This window comes from Limulus polyphemus, unplaced genomic scaffold (assembly GCF_000517525.1).
Source record: "Limulus polyphemus unplaced genomic scaffold, Limulus_polyphemus-2.1.2 Scaffold4106, whole genome shotgun sequence".
Taxonomy (NCBI): Eukaryota; Metazoa; Arthropoda; class Merostomata; order Xiphosura; family Limulidae; genus Limulus; species Limulus polyphemus.
The window spans coordinates 63,340-85,326 of record NW_013669716.1 but is presented as its reverse complement, the minus strand read 5'-3'; the positions used below and the strand labels follow the sequence as shown (position 1 = coordinate 85,326).

General features: G+C 31.6%; 1 protein-coding gene across 5 annotated transcripts in view; it reads right to left on the bottom strand.

Moving 5' to 3' along the window:
- Positions 1–1,202: 1,202 nt before the first annotated feature.
- Positions 1,203–21,987, bottom strand: part of LOC106470595 — an 81,353-nt gene continuing 60,568 nt past the window's right edge. For 4 of the 5 annotated variants that reach the window (XM_022399209.1, XM_013931158.2, XM_022399210.1 and 1 more), the window contains exons 12-17: positions 19,212–19,407; positions 16,856–17,085; positions 11,475–11,591; positions 10,690–10,835; positions 8,521–8,664; positions 1,203–4,209 (exon numbers count right to left, since the gene is read on the bottom strand). In XM_022399209.1, the coding sequence (XP_022254917.1) occupies positions 3,995–4,209; positions 8,521–8,664; positions 10,690–10,835; positions 11,475–11,591; positions 16,856–17,085; positions 19,212–19,407 (1,048 nt within the window). In that variant the 3' untranslated portion in view covers positions 1,203–3,994. Of the gene's footprint in view, positions 4,210–8,520; positions 8,665–10,689; positions 10,836–11,474; positions 11,592–13,534; positions 14,726–16,855; positions 17,086–19,211; positions 19,408–21,987 lie in introns of those variants that run through there. The other variant, XM_022399212.1, reaches the window with a different exon arrangement.

Genomic DNA, 21,987 nt, shown 5'->3' with positions numbered 1-21,987 from the left:
CACAAGTTAGCAAAATACGTGAAACCGACATCAAATGAAAGATACGTTTAATGTCAGTTGTAGCACGGATACCTCTGCATTAGATGAACGGTCCATCAGTTCCGACTCAAACAGTTGAAGGTTACGACCCACGCCTCCATTCACAACACTACTTACTAGTCGTAATATAACCCAGTTTCTTCCTTATAACCACTAATATATAAATAATGTTGACAAACAGTTAAGTAGCCTTTCTTTTTCTATCCACTGAATTATGCGTAACACAAGTCAGTACTACACAAGTGAATTGTTCTTCTGAATTATCCACCTGTAAATCTGTGATATAAACATGACAGATAAGTGGACTTTCCTCCTTACTACAATCGAGTGCACAGTGAATTTTAAAGAATCTGACAATGTAATACTGCCAAGGTTAGACTTATGACTAGGTATTAAAAGCCGTTTTAAACAGAAATATTCAAACAGAGGATTGTTAAATAGTGTATAATCAAAGATATGGCATTTCAAAAAAAAGAAGCCTTCAATGTTCTGCAAAACCACACATCAAGCCAATCCACAGCAATGCCCTCATCTGCAAGTTGAAAGTCATGATTACAAAATGAGTCCTTTAGCTCAAAAAATTACTAGAATGAAGCTGGACCTATCTCCTGATACAAGACATTGGCAAAGCTTCCAGCCATGCCTTTAAATCGATGACTGGTTTCATGAGAAAGATGCTGAAGAAACAAGAATCATTACAGTTCCAAACATCCATATACTTTTCAAGTCCCCTAATGCAGTTCCAACAGCTTTTTTGTACCTTCAGCCTGATGAAAAGTCAACATTCACACACAGTGGAGGATCTATGGAAAGTATGTCTACATGTGTAATTTAAAAATTGACCTTGCTATTCTTTGCAAAAGCTTGTTACAATGGAAACAGCAAATTTTAGCAGTAGTTCTTACTTATAGATATTAGACTAAGTACAGTCAACCATTAGTAACGAATGAAGAAACTTCAAAGGCAGCAGAGAACCTGGAACATTGATCTTCTAACATGCAAGTAATACAGATGTAAAAGATAAGTGGACTTTTTTCCTCACAAGTATACCTGTTTTTAAATTCAAGCAAATGTCATTTTATTTCATATTCACTTTATTATAATGATTACACTGAAAACCTAGTAAATGTCAAAATGGGCAAAAAAAAGGAATAAAAAGAATCTTCACAATCAAAATTTACTGTCCTCTGATAAATACAGAATAGGCTTAATATGAAAAACTAAAAATCATAACATCAACATCACTTCCATAAGTGGTCTGTTCTAGTACTGTACAATTTATTGTTTAATCCCGATTTCTGAGCATATTTGTACTTAACGTTTTAATTTTTCATTATTAAACATATAATAGGTAAATATCAGTACCAAAACTAACACGTAAAAGAAAAAATATACATACCCTCCTAATCTTAAATCTAGAAAGCAATTTAAACTAATTAAGTAAATTATGCTTGTTATCAAATGCAATAATAAATAGAAAAAAAACAAACATTTATTACTTCATCAGTGAGAGTCCTCCATATAAAGCAATGCTCCTTTTGTTTAAAACTATACAGATTAACCATAACTGTACTGTGAAATTACAACGGATTTATTCATTATGGTTAACTTGATCCGTTTGAAAATCTAAGCACTATCATTTAATAGGTCTTATCTGCATCTATTTTCAATACTTTACACTGTTAAACTTCTCTCCCAGTTCAAGTTTACTATTTCACTTTCTTGCCAAGTAAAGAAACTGAAACTGATTTGTCCTGTGTACAACACACCACCCAGTCACAACTCTCATTCAGATCTAACTTGTGTGTAGTACACTGTTCAGTCAAAAACCTCATCTGAATCTGATCTCTGTGTTTAACTCATTGTCCAGTTTTTTCAAATGAATCTAACCTATATGTATAACATTGAACATACAAAATGCTAACCTGAATCTGTTTTATGTACACAACAGCAGTCCACTCAAGGATAACGCCTATATTTAAATAAGGTGTGAAACACACTGCTTACCTTAGAACATACACAGTTCATACAAGGTGGCACAACAGTGAAATGATTCATTACAAAAACATAATTAAAAAGTATTCAATACTAACATACACTACACTTTTCACAACCAAACAATAGCAGAGAAAATTATTTTAAATAATGCTCTACAATGCATTAGTCCATACATGATCAACTGAAAGAGAAAAATAGTGCAATTATAATTGAAAGTCAAAAATAATAATTTTATTAAACATCATTCTTTAAAAAAAATGAAAATTATTAGTGATATATTGGGGTAAACTGCCTATTATTATTTTCATTTTTCAGCCAAAACTGTAAAGATATTTCTTCTTACTACATTTTATTATTCAATTTTTTATGCATTCTTTTACTTTGTTTTTTTTTTGAGTAATATCACAGAACAATAATGCCAAATTTTTTTTTAATTTCATACAGTTTTTAATAAAAAGCTACAGAATATTTTAGTATGGAAATACTTTATGTGGAAAATATAAATGGGGCCAATTTTTAAGTGAAAAATTCACCTAACAGTTTCCCAAATGCACTATTATTCTTAGTTGATAAAGCTAAGTACCATAGAAGAAACCCTTCCTTCAAGAAGGCTGAGTAAATTCAAGTTAACTACTGAAAGAGTGGCTTAAAAGTAACCTTAACAGATAGAGAGATTTGCCATGAAACAAACAACTACTCAAACTACAACAAAAGAAAATATCAAAATGCAGGAAGAAGTATATTTTCTTTCCCAAAATAATTACACTTTAAAATCATATCAAATATATTTTACAATAACTAAAGCATGCTTTGCAGAATTCCCACTCTCAAAAATGAGATGTTTTCCTTCAATTTCCCAAATTCACAAAATCAAAGGAAAAAAAAAAAGTGTTTGCAGTGGTTTTTCTTACCAGTCTATGGAAATACTTTTTTAGTAAAATTAAAGTTTTGTTCATCATAAACATAGGAGGATGAATATCGTTAATCATACAGTGGGTCTTAAATGGCTACACAACTTTTTTTTTGAACAGTAAAACATTGAGTCTCTCAAGTCCTACAACTTTTGTAACAACAGAGAATGCCCATGAGAGAGTTGATTAAAACTGTAAGACCCTAGCACATCCTTTTTCAGTTTTAACAAAGATTTATTACCACAATCCTACCATACACATATTCCAAATATGAAATTCATGACTTTAATTATATGTAATTATTTACTCACAGATAAATTTAAGTATACGTGATTCAAGTAAAAAGATTTAGAAATTCTAAGCCATTACAAATTTTGCCTAGATTTCTAAGCTTTTCAATTGCTTTCATTAAATTAGTCAAACCCTGACCACAAGAAAGTACATAGAATATGACCAATGTTTCAATATTTACTTCAAAATACTTATACAGCAAATTCAACTAATTTCCCTTTCATTGAGTAAAAATACTGTTTTCAAAAGTGAAAAAAACAAAAAACAACAACAACAGCAATATTGCCACTTGATTTTATATACCCTATAAATAATATCCCTGGTAGACCCTTTCAGCTAGCAAATATTGTTTTATCAATTATCAAGAGAGCCATAGCTCTTATTGACATTTAAAGGGTAGTAAAAAAATGACTCGGTACATCAGCATGATTAATTTTGTTAGATTTAAAAATTAGAGAAAGCCTTAAAACCTTGTTATTTCTAACCTTGGGGGTCAAAAGAACTTCCAACCTGTTTTTATATATATGTGGCTTTAGTCTGATTCAGAGCAACTCAAGTCTTGAGCTCACTATCAAAAATCAGATTTTCAAATGTGATTTTGGTATGACTGGTTTAAATATTTCATGTGGTCACTGTTCAGGACAATGTCTACTAGGTTTATTTTATTCTCTTAAACAATGACCATTTTGAAAAAGAATGATTTAAATATGCAGTTCAGAATTCATGAAACTAGTCTTGTCTAAGAAAATGTACAGCTAAAAATACACTTGTGACCACTCCTCAGAATGACATACTTCAGATGTGGACTTTGATTCAGGGCTTTGAGGATCTTCCAGCTGTTTCAAGATACGGTTGAAAATTTCAGGCTTTAACCATAGAGAACCCAAAATGCTATCTTCCATGAAAGTATTTGTGTATGACCCTGTTTCTTCTGTGTTAGGAACTGAAAACTGCTTGTCCATTTTTGTACCTGGAAAAATATACACATTTTCATGACTATAAAAATCTACTGACAAATGATGTTGTTTTATCATAATTTAGAAAACTTCCATTTAAAAGCACAAAAAACATTAACCACCACAAGTAAGACCAAAGTAAGCTTTATGAAAGTTAAGAGTTTTTCCTGTTCCTTAATAATAAGAGCTTTCATTTCTAAAATTTCTTGTCACTGTGTTAAGTATCACTACTAAAAATCTATATTTTTTATCTAACTTATTATTGGCTTACAAGACACTTAAGCATAAGTCCATTCTGTGTATCAGCAAAAATAATAATTCTTAACATTACTATTATATTTGTTTAGCCATATCAGGGACAAATGTTTCTACTGTACATATCTCAAGTAATGGTAAACTTACATACACCATATAATTATACTAGAATTGTACCAAATTGAAAATTTTAAATGCATTGTTTTAATTTTCCTGATGTCTGAACAGGCACTTTAGTGGACATTATAATAAATATCAATAGAAATTTCAATTACCAACACATTGATACAACAAAGAAAACATCCAAACAAATGTAACACATTGAATACAGAATTTATTTGTATATCATTAAGCACAAAGCTACACAATGGGCTATTTGTGCTGTGCCCACCACGGGAATCAAAACTTAGTTTTTAGCATTATAGGCCTTCAAACTTACTGCTGAGCCACTGGGAAGGCCTAGGTATAGAATGATTAGAAAATATTAATTTTTCACAGGCTGAAGCAAGTGATACAACTTTGAAAGTATGCAGAAAAATCTCAACACAATATGGAGTTCTCATAAAAAAAATTACGTTTACATCTAGTACAAGCTAGCTGATGCAGTTTTAAGCTTACATACTTGAAAAAGTTTCCTACATTTGATACAAAAATGCAACCAATTGTTGTCAGAGTGCATTTCTTTCATCATGTTAGAAAAAAATTGATTTCAATAAGATGTTATATATGCTCATATCAGAGTTGGATGAAAATTTATTCAAATATAATGATAGCTATGATAAAATCCCTTATGATACATTCTTGCCACATCATAACCAAGATGTGCTTACCTCCATTTTAATCACAGTTTATGTTAGTTACTTATAAAATAGTTACAGAAGAAAGATGGATATTCATTAAAAAATATGAAAGCATATATTATCTCATATCATAATAGATGGTATGTCATGCATGTCATTATATTTCCTTATGGTAGCCTATATTACACTATATTCATTTGAAACAAACTTTGGCATTATGTAATCTGTTCAGCATTTGAATAAATCTACAGTATCATCAATTAGCTGTATAACATTATATACTATTATTAGCAGAATCCCAGTTTTGAGCAGTTTATGAAATACATGCTGTTCATGTAGTGATGGAAAAAGAAACTAGGTAACAGAAAACAAATCAACATGAGCATAGCAGCCAAATGTCCTTTTCTGATCAAAACTGGAAATATCAGCCACATTCTCGGTGACCGACCCGATGCTGTGTCACAGGAGATCCGTAGGGAGCATACCTTTGATGCCACATACTGTGACTGGAGTTTAAACCGTGATAGATTATCATTATGCTTGAAACAGAACAGGATATAACTGCCAATGTCTAAGGGGTCTTCGTAAAGTTAAGCTGATAATTGCCAAAGGGTTAAATCATGAAGACAGTCACTTAAAAATATGTGGAATTGAGGTAATCTAATAGAAGTAATATGCAGAGATACAGCATGTTTTATCTATCTTTTCTTGCTCTACTATGTTCTGCAACAGAGTTGATTAATTGAAAGTAAAAGCATTTTCTGTGCAAGTCTTCCTTCCTCCTCTTGTGTGTTGATCACTGTTAGTCAAAATGACTTTTCTATTTCTTAATACTCCCAGTTACAGACTCAACTACCCAGCTGACCTTACTTTACCAATGAAAATGATATGCTTCCTCTGTTGGATTCTACCTTTATTCCTTTATTTTGCTACTCAAGTTGTTGTGGAAACCTTGATCAACAACTAATATACCACCCTTTTAAACTGTTTTTTCACCATTCTGCATTTCATGATATCGTACTATTCAGAGTGGCGGCATCACTGCCATCAGCAAGTTAAAACTTCAAGACATCAAGGATGTATCCATCTGTATCCACAATTTCCATCAGCATTACAACAGGCATGGGTTTGTGACCACTATAGCTTCTGATGTAAGACCCCATTCTTAACATTTAACAGTTATTACAGAAATGTTTTTTCCATTAAGACTTTATATTTTATGTTACTTCCTTTACCCTAACTCTATACTAACTCAGATGATTTGAATAACCTTGTAATGACCACGAAAAAATTAAACAAATCATCTAAATTACTCTTTTGTTCTTTCTAGAATGACTAAGGATTGTAACAGAAAACTACAACTGTTTATCCTAAATAGATTAAGGCTCTTAACATCTGTTTCTATATAATTTTATTGTTTTATTGCCCTTTGAATTGTGTATAACTAATAATCCCACAATACAGGCTATAAATCATTCCATAAACGCATAGCTCAAGTTACAGTACTAAATGATATAACATGAGCTACTTGTGAACATACCTATAAGAGTAATTTTTCTATTATCCCTTTTCATTATTTCACCTAATATAACCTTATCTAACCTAACAAGTTTCTAATTTTTACATTTTAGTTACTTTTATAATGAATAAAAAACAAGAAATCTAGCTACTTTTTTTGCAATGATGGTATTAGTACATTAAATAATTACTATTTACTTTAAGTAAGCACTTAAGAAGACAATATAATAACATACAAAAAACAAACAATGTCCTTTAACTATTATAATTTAACTGGCTTTCTAATTAAGGCCTTAAAATCATTCTCTTAGCTAGTTGATTCAAATGCAGCAATAGCAACTTTCAGTCTGTATGCGAATCAAATAAAAATCGCTATTCAAAACAATGTAGCACTATAGGTCATTTATAGGTCAAACTTTCTCTTTCTATTGATTATAAATAATATAATACCAAACACTGGAGAGGATTATTGAAAATTTGTGAAAAAGAGGATGTGATAGGTGGAAGTGACTAGTGGATCTGACTTTCCAGTTTATACTTCTATATACAAAAAAGATTGAAGGCTATAAATATTAAACTGTGACTTAATATCTATACTATAGTGAGTAATTTACATTAAACTCAACACATCAGAGAGAGGTGATGAAAAAATAAGAGGATGTTTAAGTCAGAGCATACAAATGTCACGATAAACATACACTTTGAGAATATATTTAAATACTACCTTTTAAAATTAAAAAATTAAAACTTATATAAATTCAAAACTTGATTTATTAACAATATTTTGATGCCATGTTATTTGTATACATTGATAATAAAATAGTTTACTTTTGAATGTATCTCTGACCTACCCATAGAGAAAGGGTTAAAGGTGCTACACCAGTGCAGCAACTCATATGGAGTATTTTGCTATCAACTGTGTGTTGGCTCTAACTATCCACTTGCTTTCTTTATATCAGCAGCCAAGTAACAAAGAGCAAAAGTTATATGTTTCAATCACATTTTGTGTCACATATCTTCCACCACAATCCAATGTTTCCAAAAACATTTTGCATTACTTCATATGCACAAACTTCTCTACAAAGGAACCATTTCAAATCAGGTCATATACTTTTTTTTCCTGTATATATGCCAAGTTAAAGCAAGACTTTGGAGCATATTACCATCAGCATGACACGAAAAATATTTTTTGCTACTGTTTATAACAGATAATAGGTTTAAGGTTGCCTATAGTCACTGAAACCACATTACCATTGTACTGCATTGTTTTTTGACATAGTGGGTCGTTTTAAGCAGTCAATGTTAGATGTCATGTCAACATCTATGTCTTCTAGTACAAAAAGTGATTGTCATAGTTCAAAGAATTTTAACACTGATAAATATATATAAAACAGTGAAATATAAGGCAAAGATATTGTTCAAATATAAGAGATGGTTAACTGCACTTTATTTGTATGGTATATATATATATGATATGATATTGGTGTTTTTTTCTAAAGCTTGTTACAATGGAAATTGTAGTGTCAGGTAATAGTGCATAATTGTGGCCATCAAACTAAGTACAATCAACGACGGGAAGGAAGCAATAACAAAACAGATGTTATTCAAGAAGTAAAATGGATAGCTTTGTTTTAGGACAACTAATAAACAAATGGCATGCAGTATGCTTCAGAAACACTTGTTTATTTTACACAGTTATAATGGAGATATAAGTAATATGAAAAATAAAGGTTGATCTTAGTATTTTCTCACCTAGTTTTTGATAAAACAGAATATAAGCAGTGGTTTGGTCCTCCTCTTGTGGTGCCTGTTTTTTAGTTACTTCATCGTTGAAATGGTGCCACTGGCCTGATACAGCATGTCTTGTATAAGCAGTGTAATGACCTGAGCTAACACCTTCAGAACAAGAAAAAAAAACTGGTTTGTCAAGTGACATACTGAATAAAAAAAACTGGTTTGTCAAGTGACATACTGAATAAAAAAACTGGTTTGTCAAGTGACATACTGAATAAAAAAACTGGTTTGTCAAGTGACATACTGAATAAAAAACATGATTCCTCTAGTGTAAAATGAGGAACAGTTTTGGGTAGGAATAGCAGTATAACAGAAGTTAGTACTGATACAATAAACATACCACTTAAATAATACATTTATGTACATACAGAACATAAAAACAAATAGATGCTAGTTATTTACACTGATGTATATATGTTATTGTGCAATCCCAACTGCCATCTTTGAAACCAACATTTTCATATACAAAGATGATCTACAAAAGAACAAAGTAAAATAACACAAAGATACTTGCTATCATACAATCCCAACAGATTACTGTGAACACAACATTTTCACACACAGAAACAGATGATCTATAAAATATAGATACAATCCTGACCGACTACCATGAACTCAATATTTTCATACACAGAAACAGATGATCTATAAAATATAGATACAATCCTGACCGACTACCATGAACTCAATATTTTCATACACAGAGATGATTTGTAAAAGAATAAATTAAACTAATAAAAAGACATGCTATTATGCAAACAAGACTGACTGCTGTGAAGTCAATATTTTCATACAGAGAGGCAATCTCTAAAAGATTAAAAGTAGAATAGTGAGAGTTTACAACTACAACCAAATGTACTTCCAACAGAAAGTAAATAGCTTACTCAATAGCATTACTTAATACTAAGAAAGGGTCTATTGCTTCATTTTAGCATTACTTAATACTAAGAAAGGGTCTATTGCTTCATGTTATTATTACTTAATACTAAGAAAGTGTCTATTGCTTCATTTAGTATTACTTAGTACTAAGTGTCTACAGCAACATCTGAGTGACCCACCAAACAGTACAGAAAGATCTACAGCTTCATGTTATTATTACTTAATACTAAGAAAGGGTCTATTGCTTCATTTAGTATTACTTAGTACTAAGTGTCTACAGCAGCATCTGAGTGACCCACCAAACAGTACAGAAAGATCTACAGCTTCATTTGATTAGGTTATTAAAAAATAACTGAATAAAAATACAGCTTCAAATAGCATGCTTAGCCATCAGTAACAGAATGTTGGTACAACTCTATCCGAGTGATCAACCTTGAATGAATGAGTGAATCAACAGTCCCACTTTAAGTGTCTTGCTAAATGCTTTATCTCAGTGTCCTAACCAAAATAAATTAAATGGGTCAACAATCCTAACCAAAATAAATTAAATGGGTCAACAACTCGAATTCTATCCAAGCTCCCAATTCCACAATAACTTTATTTACAGCTATGTTTGAATAACTGACCATACAAAATCATGGGTCTACAGATTAACACGGTTGCCTCAATTCTGAGTGTATACAATACTAAGTGTAATTCTCTGGTTAATCATCTTATCCCACAAATGAATGGATAAGCAAATCACCATGAGAGCCTTACTCAATGGTCAAAATTTCAATTAATTATCTTATCAAAACAAAGTACAAAAATATTTGACTAAATTAACTTAACCAAGAATCGGGATTGTTCTACAGTTTCGCCCAAATCTCAAACAGGAAGGATTGGTTTACAGTTTTCACCCAATTGTCTTTCTCAACAGTAAGTGTAAACTCTGCACTGTTTTATCCAGCAATACATCTACAACCCTATGTTGGTATCACACTAGCCACAAAATTTTCTTCTACTTATCCACCACTGTTCATTCTACCTAGCAGTATTTGAATAATTCTGTGACTCCATTTGACTCAAAACTAACCTAAAAATTAACATAGTTCTAAATTTCTGCTTTTCTTACCTAAAAATAAAAATAGCTCTACAATAACATTTAGTTTCAAACCAAGTTATTCTTAGTTTAGAGAGGTGATAAACCCAAATGTGTAAAAAACTGATATGTTAAGAAAAACAGGTAAAAAAAAGGACAACACATACCACCAAAATGACAAACACAAGCTTGTAAATTGTAAATGTCACTTGCAGAGCAAGGACCTGAAATGAAGTCTGTTAGGTCTAGGCCTTCCAAGGGAAACCTCACCCGATCATCTACCTTAATGCTAGCAAACTCTGAGAAAACAAATCTGGAATAGAAGAATCAATGTTAGTGCGGCAAATAAATCCAAATGAAACATAACCTTTAGATAACATATAAAAATCAGTTTATTTGGAACAATGGCTACAAAAATGTTTATGAGAATTAAAAATAATATTTCTTTTTTGAAACATTATATTGTAAAGCTTATTGATTCAACTTACAAATCTTACAAATAGGACACAGTAATTATCTTAAAACTTTGTGCCATTGTTTTACCATTATATACAGTATGCAAACAAACACATCAATTCAATACTTAATTACAAAAATAAAAAAAATTAAGTACAAATGTTACATACAATCTTCGAATTAAGGAAAAGCTTTTATGAGAAATTATCTTTCATTTTATCTGAATTTACTATATCATGTGAGAGGCATATACATAACACTGACTTCTTTAGTTTCATAGCCAGAATAACAGTCAAATTTTTACCACGTTTCACTTAATATTTCTCAGTTGAAATATATTTTTTAAAGCTTACTGAAGGCACAAGTCAATCTATTTTCATTAGACGATAAGGAAAAGATGAATCATTACATTAAACACCACTATTAGTAGATACTCAGTGTGGCATATAACAAGTTCAAAAATGTATAACATTAATTAGACTAAAAACTGACAAACCTCTTTAAATAAACCATTAGAGTATTAGGACTTCTCCAAACTGACAATGACTTCCTGGCTTGTTGATGTTGTTGGCACATTGGACAAAACCATGGATTGTCATCATCAAGCGTTTCACTAAAACAAATTTAAATTCCTGAAACCTTTTTTTTTTCATATTTTCCATTGCTCTAACATAGTTACAACTACATCAATGTCATAAAGAATCTAGGTAAGATTAGGAAATGCTTAGTTACAGAAATATAGTGCAGATATGAACTACCAATTCAAATGGCTGTTTTCAACAAGCCAATCATAGAGAAAGACCCAACCCATCTTACCTCTCACTACAAATTACAGTTTTTCACTAGAACTTTCTTCACTGATATATGGTAGCACATACTATGCTTATCTCTACAGAGCCAGTAGCTTATAATAAAGTGTACGTGTCTAAACATACTAAGGTGAACGAACAGAAATCTGGAATGGCATCATCCATGAAAGCAGTAGGCCTAAACTGAAAGCAGAATAATAACAATTTTCAGAAAAGTATCAGTGAAAGACTTGTTGAGTGATTTGTTATATAGTGAAGATGCTGAGGATCATCGTGAAAATATTGCAGTGGTGAATCTAATTGGGCAGAAAACACAGATGATAATGTCAAGTCTAAGTCCTAAATCAACTCATTTCCACTTTACTGGGATATTTTGTGATAGTGTACACATACCTCACTCTCTGTCTTCATTAAGCCTTAAGTCGTGTAAAAGACTGGAAACTAACCAATGTTTACTGACATGTACGTGTGCCTAGCAGTTATTATACTACAAGAAATTCCCCTTTCTGGACTACAGATGTAACTGATATCTATTGATTTTTTTTCCTTCTCATAATGGAAATACTTAACCAAATTATATTAAACTTACTACAATGTTACTAAATAGTATCTAGTTTTGGCTTTAAAAAATTCATGAATTGATTAAATTTTTTTTCATTAATTTTCCAAAATTTTGATGTGTGATGTTTTTGGAAAAACATTCAAAACAATTCTTTTTAATTTAGAATATTTTTTTTTTATTTTTTTTTATTTTTTTGTTTGTTGTTGTTGTTGATCATAATGCTCAATTTTATATATCCAATCAACACCAACTTTTTGCTTTTCACTAACATTTTTTTTAATACTTTATTTACCAATTCCAGTAGTCACCACTTCTGGCTAAGTCAGAGAAAATACCAAACAGCCAAAGAATAATGGTGACCAAAAACTTAACCTTTCAAAATGGTGCCGGGTCAGGTTAGATAATATTTTATCTCCCAATCTTAGTCAAAATCAATTTATATCCAATAAATATACTTTGTTCACAATAAATTTTAAGTTTTTTTGTTTATATATATATATATATATATATATGCATTGTTTGAATACAATAAACATAATCTATAATGTTCAATAAATAAAAATTTGGAGTCACATTTGAGTCACCATACTCTGTACCCGAGTTCTAGTCAAGGAGAAAAAACTGCAATAACTTTCAAAGAAATGTAAATTAACACTAAAAAATTTTCAGAAATGAAATTAACATCTCAAGAAACTACAGAAAAACTCCCGTATCTGAGGTTTGTTCCTATTTTCTAAACTTCAAACTATATTTTATTGTTGTTCTGTGTGTAAGCTAAATCTGATCAATTTCTCAAAAAAGCATAAATTACTTCTCATGTCACTTCACTCATTTTGCAATGACATAAATAGTTTATAATCTGCTCTCTCCAAAGGTATTTAAAACTTTATCTATAGCTATTTTCAAAGTGGTTCTTCATTAGTAGTTGTTCCCACCCATTTATGACACAAGATCTAATTGTATTCTCATGTAATGATAGTTTTTTTTAGCAAAGAAAAATCTATGCTTTATGACTGGCAGAAAAATTCTAAGAACAAAATCAATAAGAGTATTGTTTACAGGTAGGACTCCTCAGAGCTTAGCAGAAAGAAAGTTTCAAAGTTTGAAAATTTTTCTTTGCAAATTACACAAAATAATTGTGATAAAATATCAATTCTAAAATATTTTGGAGTGAATAATTTTTGAAATATAGAGTAAAACTTATTATTTTTAACTTAAATATTAAAATATAATATGCAGGTGTACAATAAACACCTGAAAGTTGCTCCGGTCCAGAAATGATTAATGCCAGTCTTATTCTCATACACTGGACAAAACAACAACAACAAAAACTTCCAACCCTGTTTTCGGAGAATACATCTCTAAGAATGCTTCATCTGATTTCCAAAGTTTTCCACATTGTGAACAAGAACAACATATACCAAACAACCATACTTCTTGAAAACTTTCCAAGAAGTAACCTGTGTTCCATTATATTTCTCACAAGTTTCGGAATAATTATACTCAATGAACCCCTGCTCCCCACCCCCTTCTCATGATACAACCACTGGTAAAAAGCGTTTTGCTTTTAAATGGTCATCTTTGTTGGAAGCACTGTATACAATTAGAGGTCAAACTTGAGGATAGTTTTTCATGTTGTACAAACTACTCACTAGATATGTAACAATGATTATTTTTACCAGAAAGGATACATTTGAAGACAATTCTCATACTATTCAGGTAGTGATGACATTGTTAGAACTAATCTTTACAAGAATTATTATCATACTGCTGACATATTAACAGTGGTGAAGTGGCATTTCAGAAGGGAAAAAGTTATGACAATGAAGTGAAAGGATATTTACATTTAATTTACTTAGTTCATAATGTATTAATGATTACAGTATCAAGCAAGCATGAAGCAAATAGGATCAAATCAGCTGTGGTTCATGTCTGTAGCCACACTATGGATAGTGCAAACAAAACTAACCATATTGCCTAATTATGAATGCAGAAAAATAGAACAAAATGTCATTATAAAAATAAAAACATTTAGGAATCTTTATGATCAGTGCATACACAATAGTTTTATTATACATTCTACAAGACAACAAACACAAATTTCTACTCAAACTCTGCAAGCACTTTGTTATGAAAGTGTTGAAGAAGCATTATGATGTTACAAAAATCTTGACATGGACTCTGTTTGGCTAACTATATGGCACTTCCCTGATCTTATTCCAGTTAATGTCATGAAGAAAAAAGCCCACATGAAGATTTATGGTGTGTTTCTCAAAGAAAGATAAAAAAGGAAGGAACTTCAAGAAAGAAACCAGAGTTTGGTGTGAAGGTCATGGAGTATCAATCAATTTGTGTCATTCCATGTTTCAAGTTATACTACAAAAACAAAAAAACTTACAAATGATCAAATGGGAAACAAACTTACCATTTCATATTACCTCAACAATCACAGATTTTATTAGAAAATTCTAAAAAGGGCACATACTTAAATATCCATATACACAGTATATCAAAACATTTTTGATAAATTAATTACAGGAAAAACAGAAAAACAACATATTAAATTCAATAAGATAGCTCAAAAAATGACAAAATATATAAGTACACACTGACTTTGTCTAGAAAGTGAAGTTAGCACCAATGCTTTAGCAAGTTAACACACTCCTTAAGGGTATAACTGATCACAACCATTTATGCGCATATATGTCATTCATCACAATTTTATAAGTTAAACAAATGGAACTAGCTTAGAGTCTAAAATAAGCCATGAAACATAAATGTTTAAACTGTCATGAGAAATACTTCTAAGCTACAAAAGAGAATTTAAGAGATATGGTTTGTAATATTAAACTGTGAGAAATTAAAGTGTTGAGAGTTAAATTATACTTTGCTTTTTTGATTTTCACTGATCAATCAAAATAAAAATAAAAAAAGCAGATAAAAATAACACTTGTACTGCTTTATTGGCTAATGAAAGTAAAGTCAAACTATACTGATACTTCTATTGCCTGATACATTAGGTGGCAAGTAAGCATAACAGTAATAAATTTAAACTAGTAGCAGATAAATGTAGTGATGATTGTATTTTAGACTAAACAAACAAAGCTTAGTTCAAAAGTAGCTTGTGTAACCAAATAATCGGGCAAAGCTATGCAAAAGCTACCTGCATTAGCCATTTCTAATTTTGAACTGACAGACTAGGTGGAAGGCAGTCCAATTCTTGGGTTACTCTAATCAAATAATGAGACTTTACCATCATTCTGACAATGTGCTCTCATCCCCAAGCACAGGATTCTAGTTTCTGGTGACAGGATGGGAATCATATACCCTTGAATTCATAGTTGGCAGGTCAACCACTTGGTCACACCTAGCCCATGAATTAATTGATGACAGTAATATTGTCTATAAATTGGTGTCAAATGAAATTGGTTTAAAAAAAAAAAGAGTATAATAGACCTTCAGTAAGTAGATTTTATAGTGACAGTGCTACTGGCTATTAAACAAACAGATGAGTGTAGCAGTCATAATACTTTTGGCTGCCAAACTAAAAACAGATAAAGTAGCAGCAACAATGATATTACCTGCTATATTAATAGCAAGTGAATGTAGAGTCAATATGGTTATTGGTAGGTAAACTAGAAACAATTCTAATGGATGCTACACTGTAGCCTGTGGATGTAACTGTGATAGGTCAATTGGCTGGTAAACAAGCAAACAGAAGATATAAAAGTTCTACTAGCAACTAAATTAGCAATATTTAAGAGGTAGAGTACAATTAGTCCTTACAGTAATGGTAGTTGAAGGCAGCCACAACAGTGTTATTTGGTTGTTAGGGTGAATACTACAATGTTAGTGGCAGAACAGTGTAGTAATAGATATATCAGCTACTAGACTAGCACCAACTTGATATAACAGAAATACGACTACTGGCTGCCATACTTATTAAAGGCAGATAATTAAGCAATCAACCTTTCAATACTTAAAACAACAGACAAAATGCCACTGACTAGCAAACTGATAGCAGATGAAGGTACAGTAGATAGAGCTATTGGCTGCTAGATTATAAGCAGATAATGTAGCAGCCATCAGTGTACTACCTGAAAGAATAGCAGTACTTCAATACAAAACAGACTACTGCTGGTTACTGAAGTACTGGTATAAGACATCGAAGTCACTGGGCTGCTATTGGCAGAAGGTGAATGTACCAGTGAGAGTGCTATTGGTTGCAAGGAGGATAGGAACAGGAGAAAAAGCTAAACGCGACCACATCACCATATTTAATAATCACATCTAAAATTACTATAAGTCAAGATATTATAAAATAAATTTAAATTAGGAGTAATGATGAAATATAATTCTGCAACACATATAAAAACATGCACTGTTTACTAATGGCTTTATACACAGATAGAAATGAGCAAGCATAATCTGAACAATGTTTTCCCATTTCTACTGACAATTTATGGACATAAAACAATTTTTTAAATTTTCTTACAGAGTTCTTACCATTCACTAAAGGCTTTTAAACAGTCATAGAGAGTAAGGCTTTCTTCTTTTCTCCACAAATCAAAAGACTGATGGTCAGCAACAGATCTAAGGTCATCAACACTCGTAGGAAGAGGTTCTTTTATTTGAACTGCTAGGCTATCACCTGGATGAAAAGTTATGTCTCCTGTTTTTGCCACTTCACAGCCAGGACATTGTTGAGCAAACAAGCAGCGTGAACAGTTCTTACCCTACATTGAAAAAATTCCATTAAACAAAGTGATTACAAGTAAATTAACATTTTACTTAATACTGACTTATAAGAAACAGTTATAATGCTATACTCTATCCACTATTCAGCTGAAGAACCATACTCAGTTACAAAGAAACACAAATAAGTAGAATCTAAACTGCCAAGTTCAGACACAAGTTTTATTAATATATGAGAAGTTTAACCTTTAACCCTTTCCAGCAAAAAGACCACTTATATCTCTTTCCAAGTGTAAAATCGAAACTCAAGATTAAAAAATTTAATAAAAAATGTAATTCTACTTCTATTTCAACCATTTTCTACTCAGGGTTGGTAGAACTGATATCTAAGATTAACATTAACCTGGTTTATTTCATGAAATAAAATGTTCAAAACATTCATTTCTGTCTTATGTCTAGGTGTCTGAACTGTAAACTTTACACTTCTAGATTGTTTAAAAAAATTTTACTGACTTATAAACATATGTTTCTTTCAAATAAATTTCATCTTTTTCAGTTAACTTAATATTAAATTCATGTTGCTATGCTTTCTCTTTCTTCAACTGTAAAATCATTGGTTGAACTCTTTGTGCCACTAAAATAGTTCTTGAGAACTTTTAAGTATTTCTTAAGTTTAAAAAGGACTACTGCCTTAAACCAAATTACTGTCAGAAAGAGAAGACTGATATTTAATACCCTGTAGTCAAGAATACAATAATACAATGTTGAAATTAGTCATGCCTTTGAAAAATTTGAAGTTATTGCAGTCAACAGGAACAAAGCAACCTGCAGGCAAAATTTTTAAATACTTACAAAAGATTAGGAGCCAAATTTTTGTTGTTGTTCCTGATGATGTTCTTTTAATACTAGATAACATTTTTGTTATATTATGACTGTTGGATAGCTACAGGAACAATCTTCTATGACAACACATCAGGTAAGAACATTTACATATAGCGAGTATGATAGACAAAATCCGTGACAGCAAAGTTTACAAGGTTCAAATTTATTGAATATGTTGTAAATTTCATTGTTTTCAAATGACACACACACAAATCCAAAAAAGTTTTATTCGGTGAAAACATATAATTAAGACTATTTTAAACTAAGGAAACAGTGATGCCATTTTGAAATGTGGGATCACTGGTTCACTGTTACATCCTTATCAGTCTTACTATGTTTACATGTTTTACAGCAAAAGGTCAACTGCTTTAATCAGCATGATAAAGTATCAATATAATTGTTTTAATAAGTACTAAAGTCATAACTGATTGGATATTTAAAATTAAACTTTCTAATACTCAACAAAAAAAGTCTAAGTAGGAATAATTTTTTTTTTAAACAATGCTCTATAACAAAATTACAAAAGCTGTGACACCAAGTTTCATGCAATTTGGTTAAGTATTTTCACTAAGAAAATGTAAAAACAAAAAGTCCAAAAGGGGTGCTTGCAGCATCTTCATATTCCAGAAAGGATTAATTGTACTATTCAGATTTTACCCTCACTTTCTCAAAATCTTAACCAATATGGTCATGATGAAAAAGCTTTTAAAGCTTACAAAAATAATAGTCAACAAACAAGACTTAACTATTGTTAAACAATTAGCAGAGATACACAAAACACATGAAATCAAACTAGTATCTGTATTGCAACAGTACTTTTTTAAATATATAATTTCTTGAATAAAACAAAAGAATTCTAATTGCATATGCAAAAATCTACAAGTCCACTTGTCTTAGGCTTAACACTAATTAAGCCTTTATTAAGCATGGCCTATATTCAATAAAGGGTTAAATCAACACTAACTTGCATACATTTCTTCCTTTAGTTTAGTTAGGAATAAACTTTACTCTACTTAATACTATCAATAAATAAACCTATAATGTTATTCTACGACCTAATGTTAGATCTTTTTAAAAATTTTGATAAGCTTTTAACATTTTGTTGTACAAAATGTCTACTAAAGTATATTTACATCTGCCATTTTTTACATCCATTGAAATGAAATGCATGCACATGCACAATTAGACAGTAAGGTGCATATGCATTTTCAAGACAGACAAAACCTAAGTATTATTATAATATATAAGCTTCAAAACTGATATCTTAGAGAAGGTCATGGCTTACCTGACCATCTACAAAAAGCAAGGATGAGGAAGAGTCAGAAAAGAAAGGCACATTTCTCTGGATATGTTTATACAAAGTATTAGCAGGTACCAGAGCTGGAAGGCTTAACACAGTTGGATGTGTAAATAACTTTTTCCTTTCCATACCATCTGTTTCTATTGTGTCCATTCGAAACACAACGGGAACAAGAACAGACCTAGAATACAAGAAAATACTTCAGTACCTTTAACATTGATCAACTTACAGTTAAGTCAAAATGGAAACATAACAAAAACTGATAGACATACCTTTGTTTAACAAATTGTAAACATATCAACAAGGGCTTTACAATTAACAAATCAGTACACATTGTTTCTTAATTTTATGGCCTGCTTAAATGTCATTCTATCTTACTATCGTAAACAGTTTTTTTTTGTCTTTCTCTGCTAACGTATTTTACATGATTTTTACATTTTTATTTTGTTGTATTGTCCTTATACTTCATCTGTGTATGAATGCAAGACAAAGAACTATGCAGATGGTCAATAAAAAAATTGTGTTGCATTAAAGAGTTTTAGTAAATATCAAAGTATTATTTATATATTTTAGTTATATATAACACTTTTAAAGCAATGAACTAAGCACTCGTTGAACATGAGTTTAGTCACACAATCGTTGGTTGGCATTTATTGGCACAAAGCAACTAGATTATCAGCACCAAACAACTGGTAAAAAAGCTGCATAGTAAATACAATAAAATGTAAAAAGAAAACATGTTAAAAATAAAATAATGTCCAAAATTAGGTAAAATCTAAATAGAAGTAAAAAAGGCCAATGGCCCATAAAAACTAAATACACAATCAAGTTGGACAGTGTCACAATTCCAATGACACTGTCCAATATAAGGGGTAAAGTCTTTGAAATTACATTTCCAAAATGGTGCCACCACTGATGTTTATAATGATGGCACAAATGTCAAATGTGGGCAATTGTGATCTGAGCATTTCAGAAGCCACACATTGGCAGACCAGTCCCATATAAAAGAACACAATGAGTAAAAAAACTGTGACCAATGCTTAGCCTAATGGGAGGAAGTTACCTTATGCAATCCTTACAGAAACTATGAGGCCAAAAAACTATAGTAGGTTTGACATGGAAAAGCTTGTTATGAAGTTGCTCACCATAAATAAACTGCCAACAGGCACAAAGCCGGGCTTTGATCACAGGACCATAGTCCATATATAGAACAGGCACGCTGTGACAGAACCAGAGCAGACAGACTTAGCTGTGGTGTCAGCAAGTCCATTCCCACGAAAATGGACATGACCAAAAATCCAGAAAAACTGGATAGAGACAAAAGACAGTGAAAAGTGGGCCAGTCATTTCTGAATAGTGACAATAACAGGGTAAGAACTTACATTAAGCAATTTCAGGCCAATAAAGAGCTAACAGAGTCAGTGTAAATAGTACAGTTAGTGTACTGCTTAGCTTCTATGTGATCGAAATGGCATACAACTCAGCAGTGAACACAGAAACTGTAGAGGGAATCCTGTGAGCTACCACCAAGTCAAAACAAACCATGGCAGAGCCCACAGAGTCACCTGATTTTGAACTATCCACAAAAACGGGAACAGAAAAACAGTTCGAAAGATGTTTGGCAAAGAGAAGACAGTACTTCCAACTGGGAGTATCCACCTTCCTCAGATAACTCAAAGTAAGGTCACAGGATGGCAGGATGGGCTGATCATCAGACTTAGCAATGTTATACAAGGACAGATCCAACTTCAGCCACTTGTGCCTGCAAATAAAGGCCAAATGGAGGAATGGCAAACCATATATTCCAAAAGAGCACAGACCACCAAGGAAGGAAGATACAATTCCAGGTGGGATGTTGTGGTAAGGATCAAAGCTTGGTAGCATACTGTAAAGAAAGTTGCAAATGGTGGAGGTGAAGAAAAGGTTTGTGGGACTCAGTGTATAGACTCTGAACTGGCAAAGTGCAGAACCCCCTTTGCCCTTCCAAATCTTGTCCCAGATAACTTTGTAACTAGTGGTGAACTTAATCCAAAATTCCTTCTGGCTTTGATGTATAACCTATCGAGTATGGGCACAACCCGCTGGAAAGCAATGCAATTGGAAAGAGTGGGATACCTGCAAAAGATATCCCAGGCCTGTTTCTGAGCCTTTCTTGCCTGCTGGAAGACAAGAGACCACCATGGACGAGGATACTGTGGAAAACATGTTGAGGATTAGGAATACAATTAACAGCTGCTTGCATTATACAATCAGTTACTGCCTCTACACACTTGTTAACCCTATCAGCACAGGTACCCTTTACATTCAAAATTTTATTAAACTACTTTTTGTTTATGTCATACCAATTAGAATAGCATATAATCTTAGCTAACAATCAATATTTTAATAGTATACAAGTTTTAAATTATTAATTCTAAAAGGAAATATCTAAAAAATCCTGAATTACCACTAGTGTAACACACATACAAGTTTTAAATTATTAATTCTAAAAGGAAATATCTAAAAAAATCCTGAATTACCACTAGTGTAACACACGACAAATTTTGTCTTAGCATGTCATCATCCCTATTTTATTCATCACCCCTCAAAAATGTACAAAATTAAATGTAAAATGCTTTCTATAAAATCAATATTGCTCAAACAGACCATAATCTTTATGGCCTTCAATTTTGTTTTGTTACAGATCTATCAAAGAAAAAATCAGACCCCTCTTGCCACACCCACCTGTCATATCCTCTCTTTCACATTTGGTTGATAGTTC